Below are 13573 nucleotides of genomic sequence, written 5' to 3'. Positions count from 1 at the left end.
GGTACTTGCACAGTACCTTTGATGGAAGTACACCATCCTGGCTTACAAACCAGTAAAGATGAAGTCCTGCTTCTCTGGTGTACTGAGCATCTAGATGCCCTCTAGTATCGGCAGTAGGAGGCAGGCTGTGGATGCAGGGATGAGAAGAGCCTGAGGAAAACCAGAGCAGGGTTAGATGCAGGCCAAAAGGCTAAGAAAAGTCAAGAAAATAAGGTGCATATATGGCTTAGAAGGAGCCCATGCTGGAGAAAAAGCGAATAGATAAAAGCAGTTAACAAAAAGACCTACTACAACAGAGTTGTATAAGGCACGAAGAGACCACCTTTCCTCCTTCAGAGATCAGAGAGGTACCACAGAAATCCAGTCAATATTTAAATATGAACTTCCCACCAAAAAGACAGGTGGAAGACACAAGGCATAAATTAAACACCATCTTAAATGACGTGAACACAAGGAGGAAGGGGATGACCTGAACGGGAAACACTGGCGTTAAGCAGAAAGGCACGCGGAGCGAGTGCCGCAGGCTGTCACCGGCTCCCGCAGCGCGGTGATGCCGCGCAGCACCCTCACTGCCACGCAGGCACCAGCACGGCCAGGCAACAGCGGCTTCTCGCCCAAGCCGGCTCCCCAGCCCTGCCCACAGCAGACCTCGCTAATCCTATGCCAGGCCACCCCTTGCTCTCTCTCTCTGCTCTTTTGCAAAACCAAGCTGAACTTCTAAGCACCCATCCAAAGGCAGCTATTTCCAACAGCCCCGATAACCGAGTCAAGTACACAAGATAAAGCCTCTCACGTGTTGACAAGCGTTAAAACTTACACCTTGTGAGAAGTGAGGAAAGCCATTTCACATGCTCAGGTGTTGCTCTCAAATGAGCGCTTTGGAGGTGTAAATATAAACAAACAATCTAAAAGGGACCGGTCTGATAGTTCTGCAGGTGCAAGAAGGGCGATATTTGCTTGCAGTGGGTGTCATTCCCGATCATTTGCTGGGGCTGGGAATGACTCTGCGTTAGAGGGTACTTGTTGCTAACTCCTGGAGAGAATTTTTCAATGAAATGCTGTTTTAATGGAAAATGTAATTTTACAGAAAAAATGCAATTTCTTATGGGAAGGTTTCATTGAAGCTTGTTTCTGGAAAAGATGGGAGTCTTTACTGAAAGCAAAGAGCACTGGGAAATTCTGGACTGACATATCAAACAGCATTCAGATCTCTCCCCGCCATAAATAGACACACACCTAATAGTTCACAATTGTGAAGGTAAAACAGTATTATTTGCTTACCCAATGGACCTCAATGCCTTAAGCCCCCTGTGCTAATGGGTTTTTATATCCTATTCTCTTGTCATCAAGAATGTAAGACACGCTTCCGTACAAGGCAAACAAGCTTTCATTCCCAAATGGGTGACCCTGTTTAGAACTACCTAAAGCACTAAAAAAAGCCCCTCAAAACCACAAAATCACAGGGCAGGGCAACAAACAAGACAAAAATCTTCATCAGGAAGATGTTTCTCTCTATGGTCATGCACCTTCCATCACCTGAAAGCCTGCACTTTCTGCGTTCATTATGAGGGCACTTGTGCCTGCAGAAGTTGTTTGCTTCCATATTTCTGCAACTCTTTTCTTCAACGTGGCAACTACTTTTTGTCTACAATCATCAGTGGTTTTTTTTCAGCTTCAACAGTGTCATTTTCCTCCTCCAAAAAGCCTCACACTAGCTAGTGCATCATCTACTTCACATTAATCATCACAGCTGGTAATGGATTATAACACTCCTGCGCAGACTCAACTCATTTCTTTACAAGTACATAAATATGTATTTTTGCATATATTTTATATGTATGCGCACACACAAACACACTATAATAGCATCTTCAATTACAAACATCATCTATATATCTGTTCACTGTTAAAAAACGTCATGTTTGTTCCCAGTTTTAACAGAAAAATTTCACCTGCACACTTCTCCTAGAGTGTTCTCTGATCAGTTAATCTGTGTATTATCTCCCAGAAGAGATTAGGTATAAATTCAGTAAATACCTCAGCTTCCCTATATTTAAATGTTTTGATTTTATAGTACCCTTCCAAAAGTGAGCTTGTTTACTCTGTATAGGTGCCATACAGTGATCTTTCACCTTTGCCTCCAATGCAAATTAAAATTTGATGTGTACACACAGGACTTACAATGGGTACAGTTTTATTACTGAAAAAACTCATCACGGAAATTGAAAGTCACTGTGCCATTCAGCTGATTTCTAACTGTAATACCACTAGGTTAGCTCGAAGCAGTTCAGAGGCACTCAGCAACACACATCTATTTCAGTCCAGTGAAGATCAACAAAGGTTAACCCTTGATCACAACCGCTGCTCTTCTCTCTGCTTTCATCAATAAGGAACAGTTTCACCGTGATAAACCCAACCCACTAGCCAGTGTCTTTACATTGCAGGGACAAACCCCAAGAAAGGAGAGTGAGCGGATTTTCATTCTGGCCCTATCATTAGAGCTAGGCACAGCTGTAGCTCCCACCACATCTCCGCAGAAGTCCTGCCGGGGAGAGCGCCTAAAGCACGCTCAGCAGCCGCACCGGTTAGGCTCACTCCAGAGCAGCTGCCTTCCAAGCTGGAGGTTGAAACAGACCTTCTGAGTGAACACTGGTAGTTCACCAGGTTCCAACAGCTTTCTGCTGCTTCGGACATGCACTGGGATTTCCTTCAGAGAAAATGAGGAGTGAACATGGTCCACATGCAAAATAATGAAAACTGGGGTAAAAAATACCAATGATTTGTTAGCTCTTATTTCTTGCCATGAATATTAGGCTGTATGGGTTTTATAAGGGCAAATGCCTACTTTAGGAAGACGTTACTGTACTAGAATGACTCATCTTGATATGATTTATTTTATGCTAGAAGCATTGCAAGTAGCGCAAGTCCTCGATCACATCTCTGTGTGCTTCAGGGAATGAAAGGCACATAGAGTACACAAGCTCGTAGCTCCTTCAGTTCACTAGCTGCACAACATCTGGGCTAAGCCTTCCAAGTCCTAAAACCCAGAACAATACAGAGGCCTTTTCTTTAATCTTTGCACGCTCACAGTTATTTTCTCTTAACCGCAGGGAACCAGTATTCTACCCTTGATTTGTTTTTCACTATATTAATTCTATTACGTTGGCTGTCTTTGGCTTGAAAGTAATACTCACATGACCCATCATGCTACCTGTTTGCCAGAATATTGTCTCAGCAGGCATTCTCAATTCATGAGTCAGAATCCAAAATAATAATAAGGTATAATGTGGTTCAGGAGCATAAAGCAAGCAAACACTTGGGGGAATTTTATCTACTTTGTATCTGAGCCTTTGGGCTTACGGCCCCAAGCTTTTCCATATGACTATGAGATCCAGATTGCTGTTATGGTTTGGTGGTTTGGTTTTGGGGTTGGGTTTTTTTTGTTGTTAATGAAAGCTGAGATTCTCACATATTCCCACGATTCCAGGAGTTAAGTCTATCAAAAACATTCTGAAGAACTGAGAGACTGTAAAATTACAAAAGCTGTAAACAGCATTATCACGAACTAATAAGGAACCTGGAAATTACTTCCTCATCCCAGTCCTTCAAAGCGGACAGCTAAAGACCTAGTTCCCCTCTTCTGTTACTAACGTGATTCTTACAGCACAAATCCTAACACAGATGTTTGTGTAACAGGTAGATCTCTGGTCTTCTGCTGCCATTAAAACTGCTTAAACCGCTTTTCCCAAATAATACTCTTGGAAGAAATCAGTGGGGCTTTACTGAAAGGCACGGAGTTAAGTATCTCAGAAGCACCCCTGAATTCCGCTAGATATTTATTTGTGTTCTCTAGTGACCTTTAAAATCTGGCTTTTATAGATAGAACATTTCTTCTACAGCAACCACTATCCAGCAAGCTAGCCTTCTTAGCCACACTACTATACTTTCAAGTTGTCTTCTTAAAAGCGTATTTATACTTTGCTGAAAGACATTATACCAGCACAAGACAGATTCATGATTGAGAACAGTTCCCAAGAATTCACGCTTTGCCTTACAAATGCCTGGTTTACAGAAACATCCAGTTGGATCCTAAAACACATCCCTAAAGAAACCGACATGCTCATATGCACTTGGCATGGCAGCTTGTAAGCAGCAGTGAGAGAAAACACAAAACACAAATTAACATAGGCATGCTAAAAAGGCAAGAATTTCTAAATTGACCTAAAGAAGCACAGTTTTGAAAGAATTCAAATACATAGTTTTGAAGGATTCAAATACACAGGGTTTCCTCTCAACATGGTACATGGCATTATTTAATTTCAATTCTGCACAGTTGTGGTTCCTCTCCCTCTGAAATAAACGGATGCTAAAACAAGTTGCTAGTATGTGAGGCAACATGTAGACAGCTTACACTTCCCAGTCCTAGACTGACACGACCTCCTTGTCAGGCAAGGAAAAAAGCCTCATCTGAAGCGATACAGGATCTTGTCCGTTCTCCTGGGGATACCACATCATACGATACATACGTCTGCATTGACGTACACTCTATTTTATGTTATAATCTGTATATTTTACAAGCTGGCCACAATGCCTTATGTAACAGATCCCTGTTTAATATGGAACAGCATGTTCATTGCAATCCCAGCAGTTTCCCTTGCCCCGAGTAATTCCGCCCCACAGGGCTCCCGCGCAGCTCCGGCTGGAAAGAAACGCCACTCGGACGACCGCCGCTAACGTTTCTTATTTTGGGCTTCGAGCTCAAACCACGGTAACGGGGGGCCTCCGCGTTGCAAGAGAACCATCTTGTGAGGGATGCCACCGGCTTCCCAGCAAGGCTGTTGCAGACTAAGGGGGGAGGCGGTGGGGACATCGTTTCCCAAGGATCAACGCCTGCCTGTCCCGGCTTGTTTTTGGGCAATACAGACACCGTCACCCCGATGATGCCTCGGCCACCAACGGCACCTGCACCGCTGCTTTGTTAATCCACGCCAAAGGAGCCCAAGGCTGGCCGGCTGGCCAGGATAACGCGCGATACGGATGGCAGCCGAGCAACTTCTGCTGCTGTTTTGCCAAACACGCACCGAGTGTTGTGTCATGAGCAGCTTTCCCTGCTACACCGCTGAACGTGAGCGGAGCGGGAGCCGGCGCTGCCCGCCGCCGGCTGCGGGAGCACAAGCGCGGCTGACCGACGGCAAGCTCTGCCGGGACCCCGAAACCCTGCTGCCCCCCCCCCCCAAATTATGCAACGGAGGAGCAATTCGGGTAGCACTTACCGCCTCCGAGTCTTCAAATCCATGCAGGTACAAATTGTCGTACATGGAGGTCCGCTGACGCCGGGCGCCTCTCTCGGTGCGGAACGGGCGCTGCGAGGCGCCGCGGGGGAAGGGAAGGGGGAGAGGGAAAGGGGAAGGGGGGGGGGGCCGAACGGCGGCGGAGGCCTGTGAGGCGGCGGCGGGGCCGAGCCTGCCCTCTCAGCGCTGCGGACGCCCCAGCCGCCCGGCGCCGCCTCCCGCGCCCGCCGCCGCCGCCGCCGCAGGTGCCCCTGCCGGCGCCGCGCCGCGCCGCCCCGCAGGCTCCCCCCCGCCTTCCCGCCCGCCGCGGCTCGCTCCCCGCGCCGCCGCGCCCCATTGGCTGCGACGCGCTACCGCCGCGCCGCCATTGGCTGCGACCCGCTACCGCCGCGCCGCCATTGGCTGCGACCCGCTACCGCCGCGCCGCCATTGGCTGCGACCCGCTACCGCCGCGCCGCCATTGGCTGCGACGCGACGCTACCGCCGCCGAGCGGGGAGCAGCCGAGCACCGCTGCCCCCCCCCCTCGCCTCAGCAACCGCCTCAGCCCGGCGGCGGCCCTGACGAACTAACGACAGCGGCTGCGGGGCCAATTCTTGTCAGGTTGCCCGAGGAGGAGGCAAATAAAGGGGGCATTTCTCTCTTTCTTTCTTTCCCACAGCCTCACTTCTTCAAGATTCCAGAGAACAGCGGTTCGTTTCTGAGAGGAAACACACACCCGCACCAAGGTCTGGAAACAAGCTAACCAAGTCCTAAACACTAAGAATTAAAAGAACGTAAGTTTGGGCCTTATTTACAACTAAATTATGACACAGATTTCTAAAACGGGTCCTTCTGGGGCTCTAATACTGCAGCTTCTGGTTCCACCTGTCATTTCAAATAACCGCTTGTTTCTGTGGAGTATCAGCCACCCACACATGCTGTACCTCACAGTTGCCAACGAGACAGGCAAACCTCGTTCCACAGGTGAAGAAACCACGTCCAGAGAAGCTAAAGGACTAATGAGTCAGTCACACAGTGAAGAAACTGCGAAGCCAGCCCTTCACCTGTATGTCTCTTGACTTCCCATCTTGTGTACTTAAGCACTGAATGTTTTTCGTTTCCAGAACGTCACAACTTGCAGTGGGCAAGTGTAACACTAGAGAATAGCCCTACATGATAAAAAAAGTAAACAAATAATAAAAAAGAATTACAGGGAAATAATTAACTTCCTATCCTTATTAAAACATTTATTTAAAATCTCATCTTCAGTGCAATCTGATCCAACATCTCCGTGTTCACAAACACTTCCTATTTGTGCTTTCCATTTGCTTCATCTACTATTCCTTCCAAAGGCTTATTTTAGTTCTGCAAAGTTACCACTAATCACTTGGGAAGTGTCCAACAGACATCTGAAGCAAAGCCAAAGGTGTTATTCTCCCCATATTCACAAATTCTTAAAGATTTCATCAAAGATTCCCCAAAGTTATTTTAAGTCTTATTCCCAATTTACTGCTTTTCCTATGCCCTCCATGCATTCTTTGCTCCTGTCCATATAACCTCCTGGTTTGCGAAAGCTTATGTATCTACATATAGAAGAAGCATAGTCCCGCTGATGATCAAGAGAAGAATCTCAAAGTTTAGGTCTCTTGAAGTGTTTTTCAGGATTGAGTCCTCAGTCTACGAGATCTTCCAAGGCACAGCAACTTCATCTCTAGCCCCGTGCAACAAGCTCATTGCCAATGTTAAACCAACAAACAAAACACAGCAAGTAGTTAATTAATAATGTATCTCTGATGGCTTTCCAGTGGTCTGTTTCAAACAAGACAGCACTTCTGTCAAACCGCTCCTGGTGGAACAGTTGTTCAGATGACAGAAACTACTTCTACAACTGATACTAACCTGCTCCAACCTGGCCATCTCGACCAAGTGTGGAACAGCCCCAGAGACTGAGCAGCAGCTCCTCCTCCTCCTGGGGGTTATCCTTCCAGTTACTTTGGGGCTGGAGAACACAGCCAGCATGTTTTGGGGCACTTCATGGTGGTTTGAGCAAGGCTGTTCAGATGGAGGAGATGTTTCAGCTTTTAAGATTGTCTTTAAAATTCTCATTAAACCCCCTATACAGGACTTAATGGATCAATTTTTAGGGTCCGTGCTACGGAGCAGGTCCCTTCCCCTCCCCACCTTGAAGATATGTGATGTTACTGATTTAAAGAAATAAATACATTATTGGTGGGAGACTATTAAAATTCAAAACAAGAAGGAATTTCTAAGTGCAACATCAGACTCATTTGTCAGCTCCACATAAAAAAAGGCCATGAAATCACAAGAAGAAAAAAAAAAAATAGTGTCTCAACTTCACATAAATTTGTAATGAAATAATTTAATTCAGAAGTCAGAGGAATCACTATTTGATTTCCAGTACTTACATTTCACACTGCCCTTTTAAGACACAGAGGTTATTAGAAATATATATTTAATGACTCAACTTGAAAGGCTCCTAAAAGATGCTATAAAAATACACACAGCTCATTAAATAGGAATTGTACTTGAAAAAGATCTAAACATAAAGGACAGTCGTACAACCTACTTCAAGCATTTAACTTAGCTGCCTAAAGCACAGTGCTTAGGCTGCTCAGTTAGGGTAGGGGCTCTGAATCCCCCTCAAGCAGCCTCAGGTGACTTCTTCCCAATTTGCTTGAAGGGCTATGGGCAGGTATGGCAGTCCTGCCCCCCAACGACACCTCCGCAGGGTCCTGCCCCTGCCCTCCCTGCCCACCGGGTACACCACCCTGCTGCCAGGACAAGTGCCGGGACGTGGGGGAGACCTGAACTGCCCCCCCTGCGACAGAGCGAACCTCAGTCAGCTCAAACATACACATCTAACGCCCGTTTTCATGGTCTAAGTTGGAGAAAATTATTAGAAGAGCCAAAAAAATACAGGAACCCCTGTATTTATAAGTTTTTTTCCCAGCCTAGAATGTGCCCAAAATGCAAAAATACAATACCTGTAATATAGAGAACTCTAAATCAAAGACAGTTTTGAATGTTATGAGGGAATTTATCCAAGAAATACGCAACAGAAAGTAACAGAGGTAGCACACAGAAGCCAGAGAGGAAGACAGCTGGCTCTTTGGAAGTTATCTGAAAAGTAATCAGGCTCTCAAAAGATACTGAAGGAGCAGGAGGCTGGACGGAGCTCAGAAACAGGGAGCAAGGAGGGTTTGCAGAGGGGAGGATATACAGGCTAAGGAAAATAACTCACAATTTATTTCAGTGACAAGCCATCACTATGCCACTGTTATCTGTAATGCAGGTATCTCTATACATGGCTGCTAGAGTATGGAGCATTATTCAGTAAAAGCATGTTATATTACGTTTTTACAGTAAAGCACATTGTGTTACACTGGATATATGGGTGGTCAACTCTGTCGGCTTCCAGAAAGTCAAATCTCTTTGGTTTCAACTTATAGGATAGCTTAGCACAGGCAAAAAGGAAAGAGTACAACAAGGGAGACAGTCAAAAGCTTCTTTTTTAGGTGAGCTTCCCAAGGAGTGGTTCAAATGAACAAAAAAAATCCACTACATTTTTTAAAAGATGAGGGTCGCACATTAACTGAAGGTTTTGAGAGATCAAAATCATCCCTGGCCTGTTTCCAAAAGAGAATACAGATGATCTGATATTATTAGGCAGGGAATTCCACTGCCTCAGGCCACAGAGAAAGACTCTGGTACCTGTCATCTTCATTCTGCACTTGGCTAACACTAAAGCAACTAGCATCCAAAAACCCATCAGTTTGTGTGTGTGCACATGCATAGCTGTGAGAGACCCAGTGAAAACACGTAATGCGTAAATGAGCTGAACTGAGTCTTTTTAAGGTCTAAACCTTTAAAATACTACTTTTTTCTTTTTTTTTAATGGTGTCAGTTGCTGCATTACACATTTTGTTTGTAACATTCATTTATGATAGTAATCTTCAAAGGCTAGTAAACAGGCATTTTCAAGCAGTCCAGTCTCTACTTTTACTAGGATTTAATGATGGGGTGTTGCAATCCTTATAAACATGTGGGCTATTCCTCACTGAGGATGGAGATCCTCTGATGATGTCAGCAGGACCACTATGAAGTAGCTTTCACATGGATTTTCTGCAATATTGTATGCAGGGAGCGTATGTTGTCCTTTGATCTCAGTCCACAACTCCACATGTTCCCAAAGGCACAGGAGATTTTGAAGGAGATGTAAAGAAAGACCAGAAAACAATCCAGTTTCTATAGGACCTACCCAATGTGTCTGTCAAGAACCAGGTTGTCCCATCACTGAAAGTCTCTAGTCTCAGACCTGATACATGGAGGAAGCTGTTTTTCTGTGCTTCCTTTTAATCTTGGGGTTGGAGAATGATCCTGCAAACATGTACCTGAAGACATCACTACCTATAGCTGCTGTTTCCATGTGGCTACCTAAAATAAAACTAGCATTTGGAAAGAGTCTTCAAAAACATCTAATCACCAGTAAGTCACTGAGGATATAACACAGAGTAACACATTTTCTTCTGGCCTCAAATAAATGCAACGTGTAGAAATTCTGCATAAAACAAAAGCACATAACTGATTAACTATACCTGCCCTCAAACACTACCAAAAACTCTTCCTGAGCAGAAACTGGAACCACACAAGGAAACCCAGGGATTATTCCAAAGAAAGAATTCCCCCTGAAGTTAGGGGCCACATAAGAGACTAAGCTCAATGTTCCTGGCATTTTGAACCAGCATTAACATTAAAGCCAAGACTTTATTACACCCTATTGAGGGTTCGGTAAGAGAAAGGATTGGCAGTCAGAATATTTTGAGCATCCCACAGACCTCTGAAATACCTGGCTTCCTCCAAATACCCTGATCCCACTAGAGATTATTCATATTCTCCTTTTTTATCAAAGCTAACCCTTTCTGAAGTACAAAGGAAGTCTTTTAGAGACATGCATCCATACATTCCTGAATATCAATTATGTAGTCATTTCTGAGCTATCCAAATGTGGGAATACTGTTTCTTCCCAGGGCATGAATTTTGTACAGAACCATAAGAAATTTTATTTAAAGCCCAATCTAATGATTACACAATCAAATGACAGCACTTGTATGGTGCTTTTAGGAAATGTAGCAATGAACTACTTGCATAAACACACTAAAGTGCTATTTGAATAAATGCACAGTAACTAGATTGCCAAGTCAAGTAAATGCCTCAGCACTGCAGTGCGCAAAGCCAGAATGTAAGTCAGCAAGTTCTCTCTTTTCCGTACTTTAACAAATTTCGCTTCCACCTGGGATTTCACTGTTATTAACTCACTGCGAGTCGTGCAGCAGGACTGCAGGCCTTGATGCCTCTTTTCCTGCTACTGTGGAGGAGATAAGGATCGACAGGAATATTAACCCTGAAGCAACAAATCTCAACACCAACTCAGTGAAGAAGGACAGAAGTTTCTTTATAACCTCCTCCTGCTCTGACAGTAAGGTTATGTTCCAGGACTCATAATATTACTTAGGGGTAATGAGACAGTGTCCCTGCAGCAGGCAAGGGCATATTAACAAAAAGCATTAGTGGTTACATTAATAGCACATTTGGATATGAACCCACTCCTAAGCAGTTTTAAGCACACAGAAGACTCCAAAACCTGCAGCCTTCATCAGCATACTTCATATGAAACATAAGCATTGGGTTTGATCTTCCATTGCCTGAATTCTGGGACCTGTTGAAGATTGCTCTCCCCCATATAATGCTGCTCTTGTTGAAATCAGCAAAACAGCCCAAGTATACATTTCATTAATATAAAGGAAAAGGACCGTCAGCATTCTCCAGCAATCCACCTAAGGCAGAACTTGCTTCCATCAGTTGGAAGGAGTCCAATTCCTCACTCTTCTAAGCTATTTGGCATAGCCCAATTGCTTACCCCTTCTCCCTCTAAAGCAGTTTCTTTCTCTCGTTCTCTCCCCTCCTCTGTTTTATAATATAGATTAGATAAGCATCTGGTTCAGTAACAACAGCTGCTGCCTTGGGGTGGAGGTACAAATAAGATAACCTCTTGAGATCCCCACTAACCCTGTTTTCTAACATTTCACGAGCAATGAGAACTGGATGACATTTGTGGTATTTGGCAGTCCTCAAAGCTATCAGATGAGTAAGTATGTATCCATATTTCAAAAGAAAGAAGTATTGTGCTGTTTGGGATATGTCGTGGCACAGAGGATTCTGCACAATTAAAGGTTTTATTCAAAGAGACTACTGGATGGCATGCTTTAATTCTTTGAATTTCAAGTAATAAATTAGTCTGGTAGGGTCTAATTTGACAGTTCTTCTGGAGGAAGTGAGGTGCCACCTATTCTAAAACACATTTATCTGACACTGTTATATAAAGGCTGCTATAATTAAAGAGAGTGTGAAGACTTCATTGTCACTTTCTCTTGGTTTAAAGCACCTACAATGAGAGAGGTAACTGGGCTACATTTGTAGGTATCCTCTATATTTAACTAGTTGTGAAATTTCTTTCCTGCAGGCACTATGGAGATTTGCAAGAAGCTGAGCTGTGGGGAACTTGGAACCATAGCTACAGCCTTCCACAGTTTTTGATAAAGAAGAGTAGATTATCTCCACCTCCTGAGGCAGATATGAATGTGCTCTGAGGTTTTAATAACTCAAGCCAACTCTAATTGTGGCTTCCACTGGTGCACAATATTGAGCGAAGCAAATCCAAAATTACCTGCGAAATGTTGCAAGACATAGCCCATAGCCATACCACTGTATTAACGCAGGTCTCCCTTTTAAAGACTTGGAACTTGAAATGAAGTACCTACACTGATACGTGGGCAGCTGAGCAGTCATGGTGACATTCACAGAGACTGAACACACAGAGATCTCTCTCCAGCAAAACTCCCATTGATCAGCAGCTCTCAGCATCCACCAGGCTGCTACTGGCTGAAGGTCCAAAATACTGTGTGACACTAGAGGTACTAACCCAAAAAGACAAAGTGGTTTTATGGCTAGAACCATGTCATATTTTTTTGTCGGAAGGAAGATAGCAGGCTTCTGTTTTTAGAGAAGATACATAGTTTTATCTTCCATGCCAAAAACCATCTGGGCCAAAGGATTAAGCATTTGTTTTATTTCTTATTTTAAGCTTCTCTTCTTTTCATATGAATGATAATCAATCTCCTTAACTGCCGTTAAGTGCTGATGCTGAGTGTTGCTGTATACCACTTTAGATGAAACGATGGGAAACTATCAATAAAAGCCAATTACAAAGTTTATGGGAAGCTGGTGATATTTTACCCAAGTGGTGGAAGTCATCACTGCATTCTGGAAAGCCTCATCAGTACTGCAACACACGCAAGACACACACACAGGAGAGCAACAATCATCCACCCGGGGCTCATAAAAGCAAAGTTGCAGGGAGCCTGTAATGGGGGAAGGAGCACTGCAAGTGTACGGCCATGGTGACCGGGAATGCCAGGTACATCACATCCAACCACAGCTGTTTGTTTAACGTTATGCACTCTGCATATGGACCATCGCCAGATCTTCAGCATCATCCGATACCCATTATAGCAAAAGTGTATTAGCTGGTGGCAGTAATAAGCTGCTATCCTAAGTGAGTTCATCAAAATCCCAAACTCGTGAGGTGGAGTATGTCACAAAGGCTACAGAGCAATAAGCATAAAGATTTTCCAATCTCATAAAAGACATACAGCCCAGAAAGCTCCTGGTCAGTGTTAAATTCCCAGATACATTCAAATATTTGTAGCTTTAACAGTAAACATTCATAAAAAGGTTACTTTAAGTATATTTTTAATAAATTAATACTATCAAGTAATAGTTCTTTGGGGAAAACAAAGCCTTGACTGAGCAGTTGGAGCTGGACAAAGACAAACCTGCTAGCTAAAATGAAATACCACCTTCTGTAAAAAACATGGTCTTGCTGAAGATTTTTTTTTCTTTAGATAAAATAGTAAAACTACATTTTCTACTTTGTATTTAGGGTAGCAGACTAGGACAAAGGGTGTCTTCAAAGGAGTCAGACAAAAAGTTTTGAAATCCTAGTGCTGAGAAGAATTTGTTGTTCTTGTTAAGAGGCTAAAGGAAGAAATAAATAAATAAAACTAGGCAAACATGACACAAATTCATCTATGGTTTGCTGCTTCTCCTTGGGATTTTACAGGGATGGCTTGAGTAGCCTGTTGATTTTATTGCATTTTCATATGCTTTATAATCCAATTACCATATACTGCAACACAGCACTTCGAATTTCATGGCAAGGGAC

The 13573-nt window shown here is 43.9% G+C and overlaps 1 protein-coding gene and 1 long non-coding RNA gene across 6 annotated transcripts in view; one reads left to right on the top strand and one right to left on the bottom strand.

Moving 5' to 3' along the window:
- Positions 1–13573, bottom strand: part of CACNB4 (calcium voltage-gated channel auxiliary subunit beta 4) — a 110022-nt gene that overhangs the window by 62942 nt on the left and 33507 nt on the right. Inside the window, exon 1 of one of the 5 annotated variants that reach the window (XM_069780644.1) lies at positions 5274–5576. The exons of the other annotated variants lie outside the window; for them this stretch is intronic. Within the exon in view, the coding sequence (XP_069636745.1) occupies positions 5274–5318 (45 nt within the window). The 5' untranslated portion in view covers positions 5319–5576. Of the gene's footprint in view, positions 1–5273; positions 5577–13573 lie in introns of those variants that run through there. 5 annotated transcript variants of the gene reach the window in all.
- On the top strand, positions 4561–6480 carry LOC138685026 (uncharacterized). Its single transcript, XR_011324254.1, has 3 exons — positions 4561–5300; positions 5951–6065; positions 6256–6480. It is a non-coding gene; the product is annotated as an uncharacterized lncRNA (long non-coding RNA).

Source organism: Haliaeetus albicilla, chromosome 4 (assembly GCF_947461875.1).
Source record: "Haliaeetus albicilla chromosome 4, bHalAlb1.1, whole genome shotgun sequence".
NCBI classification, from domain to species: Eukaryota; Metazoa; Chordata; class Aves; order Accipitriformes; family Accipitridae; genus Haliaeetus; species Haliaeetus albicilla.
The sequence above is the reverse complement of the archived record's forward strand: the minus strand, read 5'-3'. Positions and strand labels throughout refer to the sequence as shown.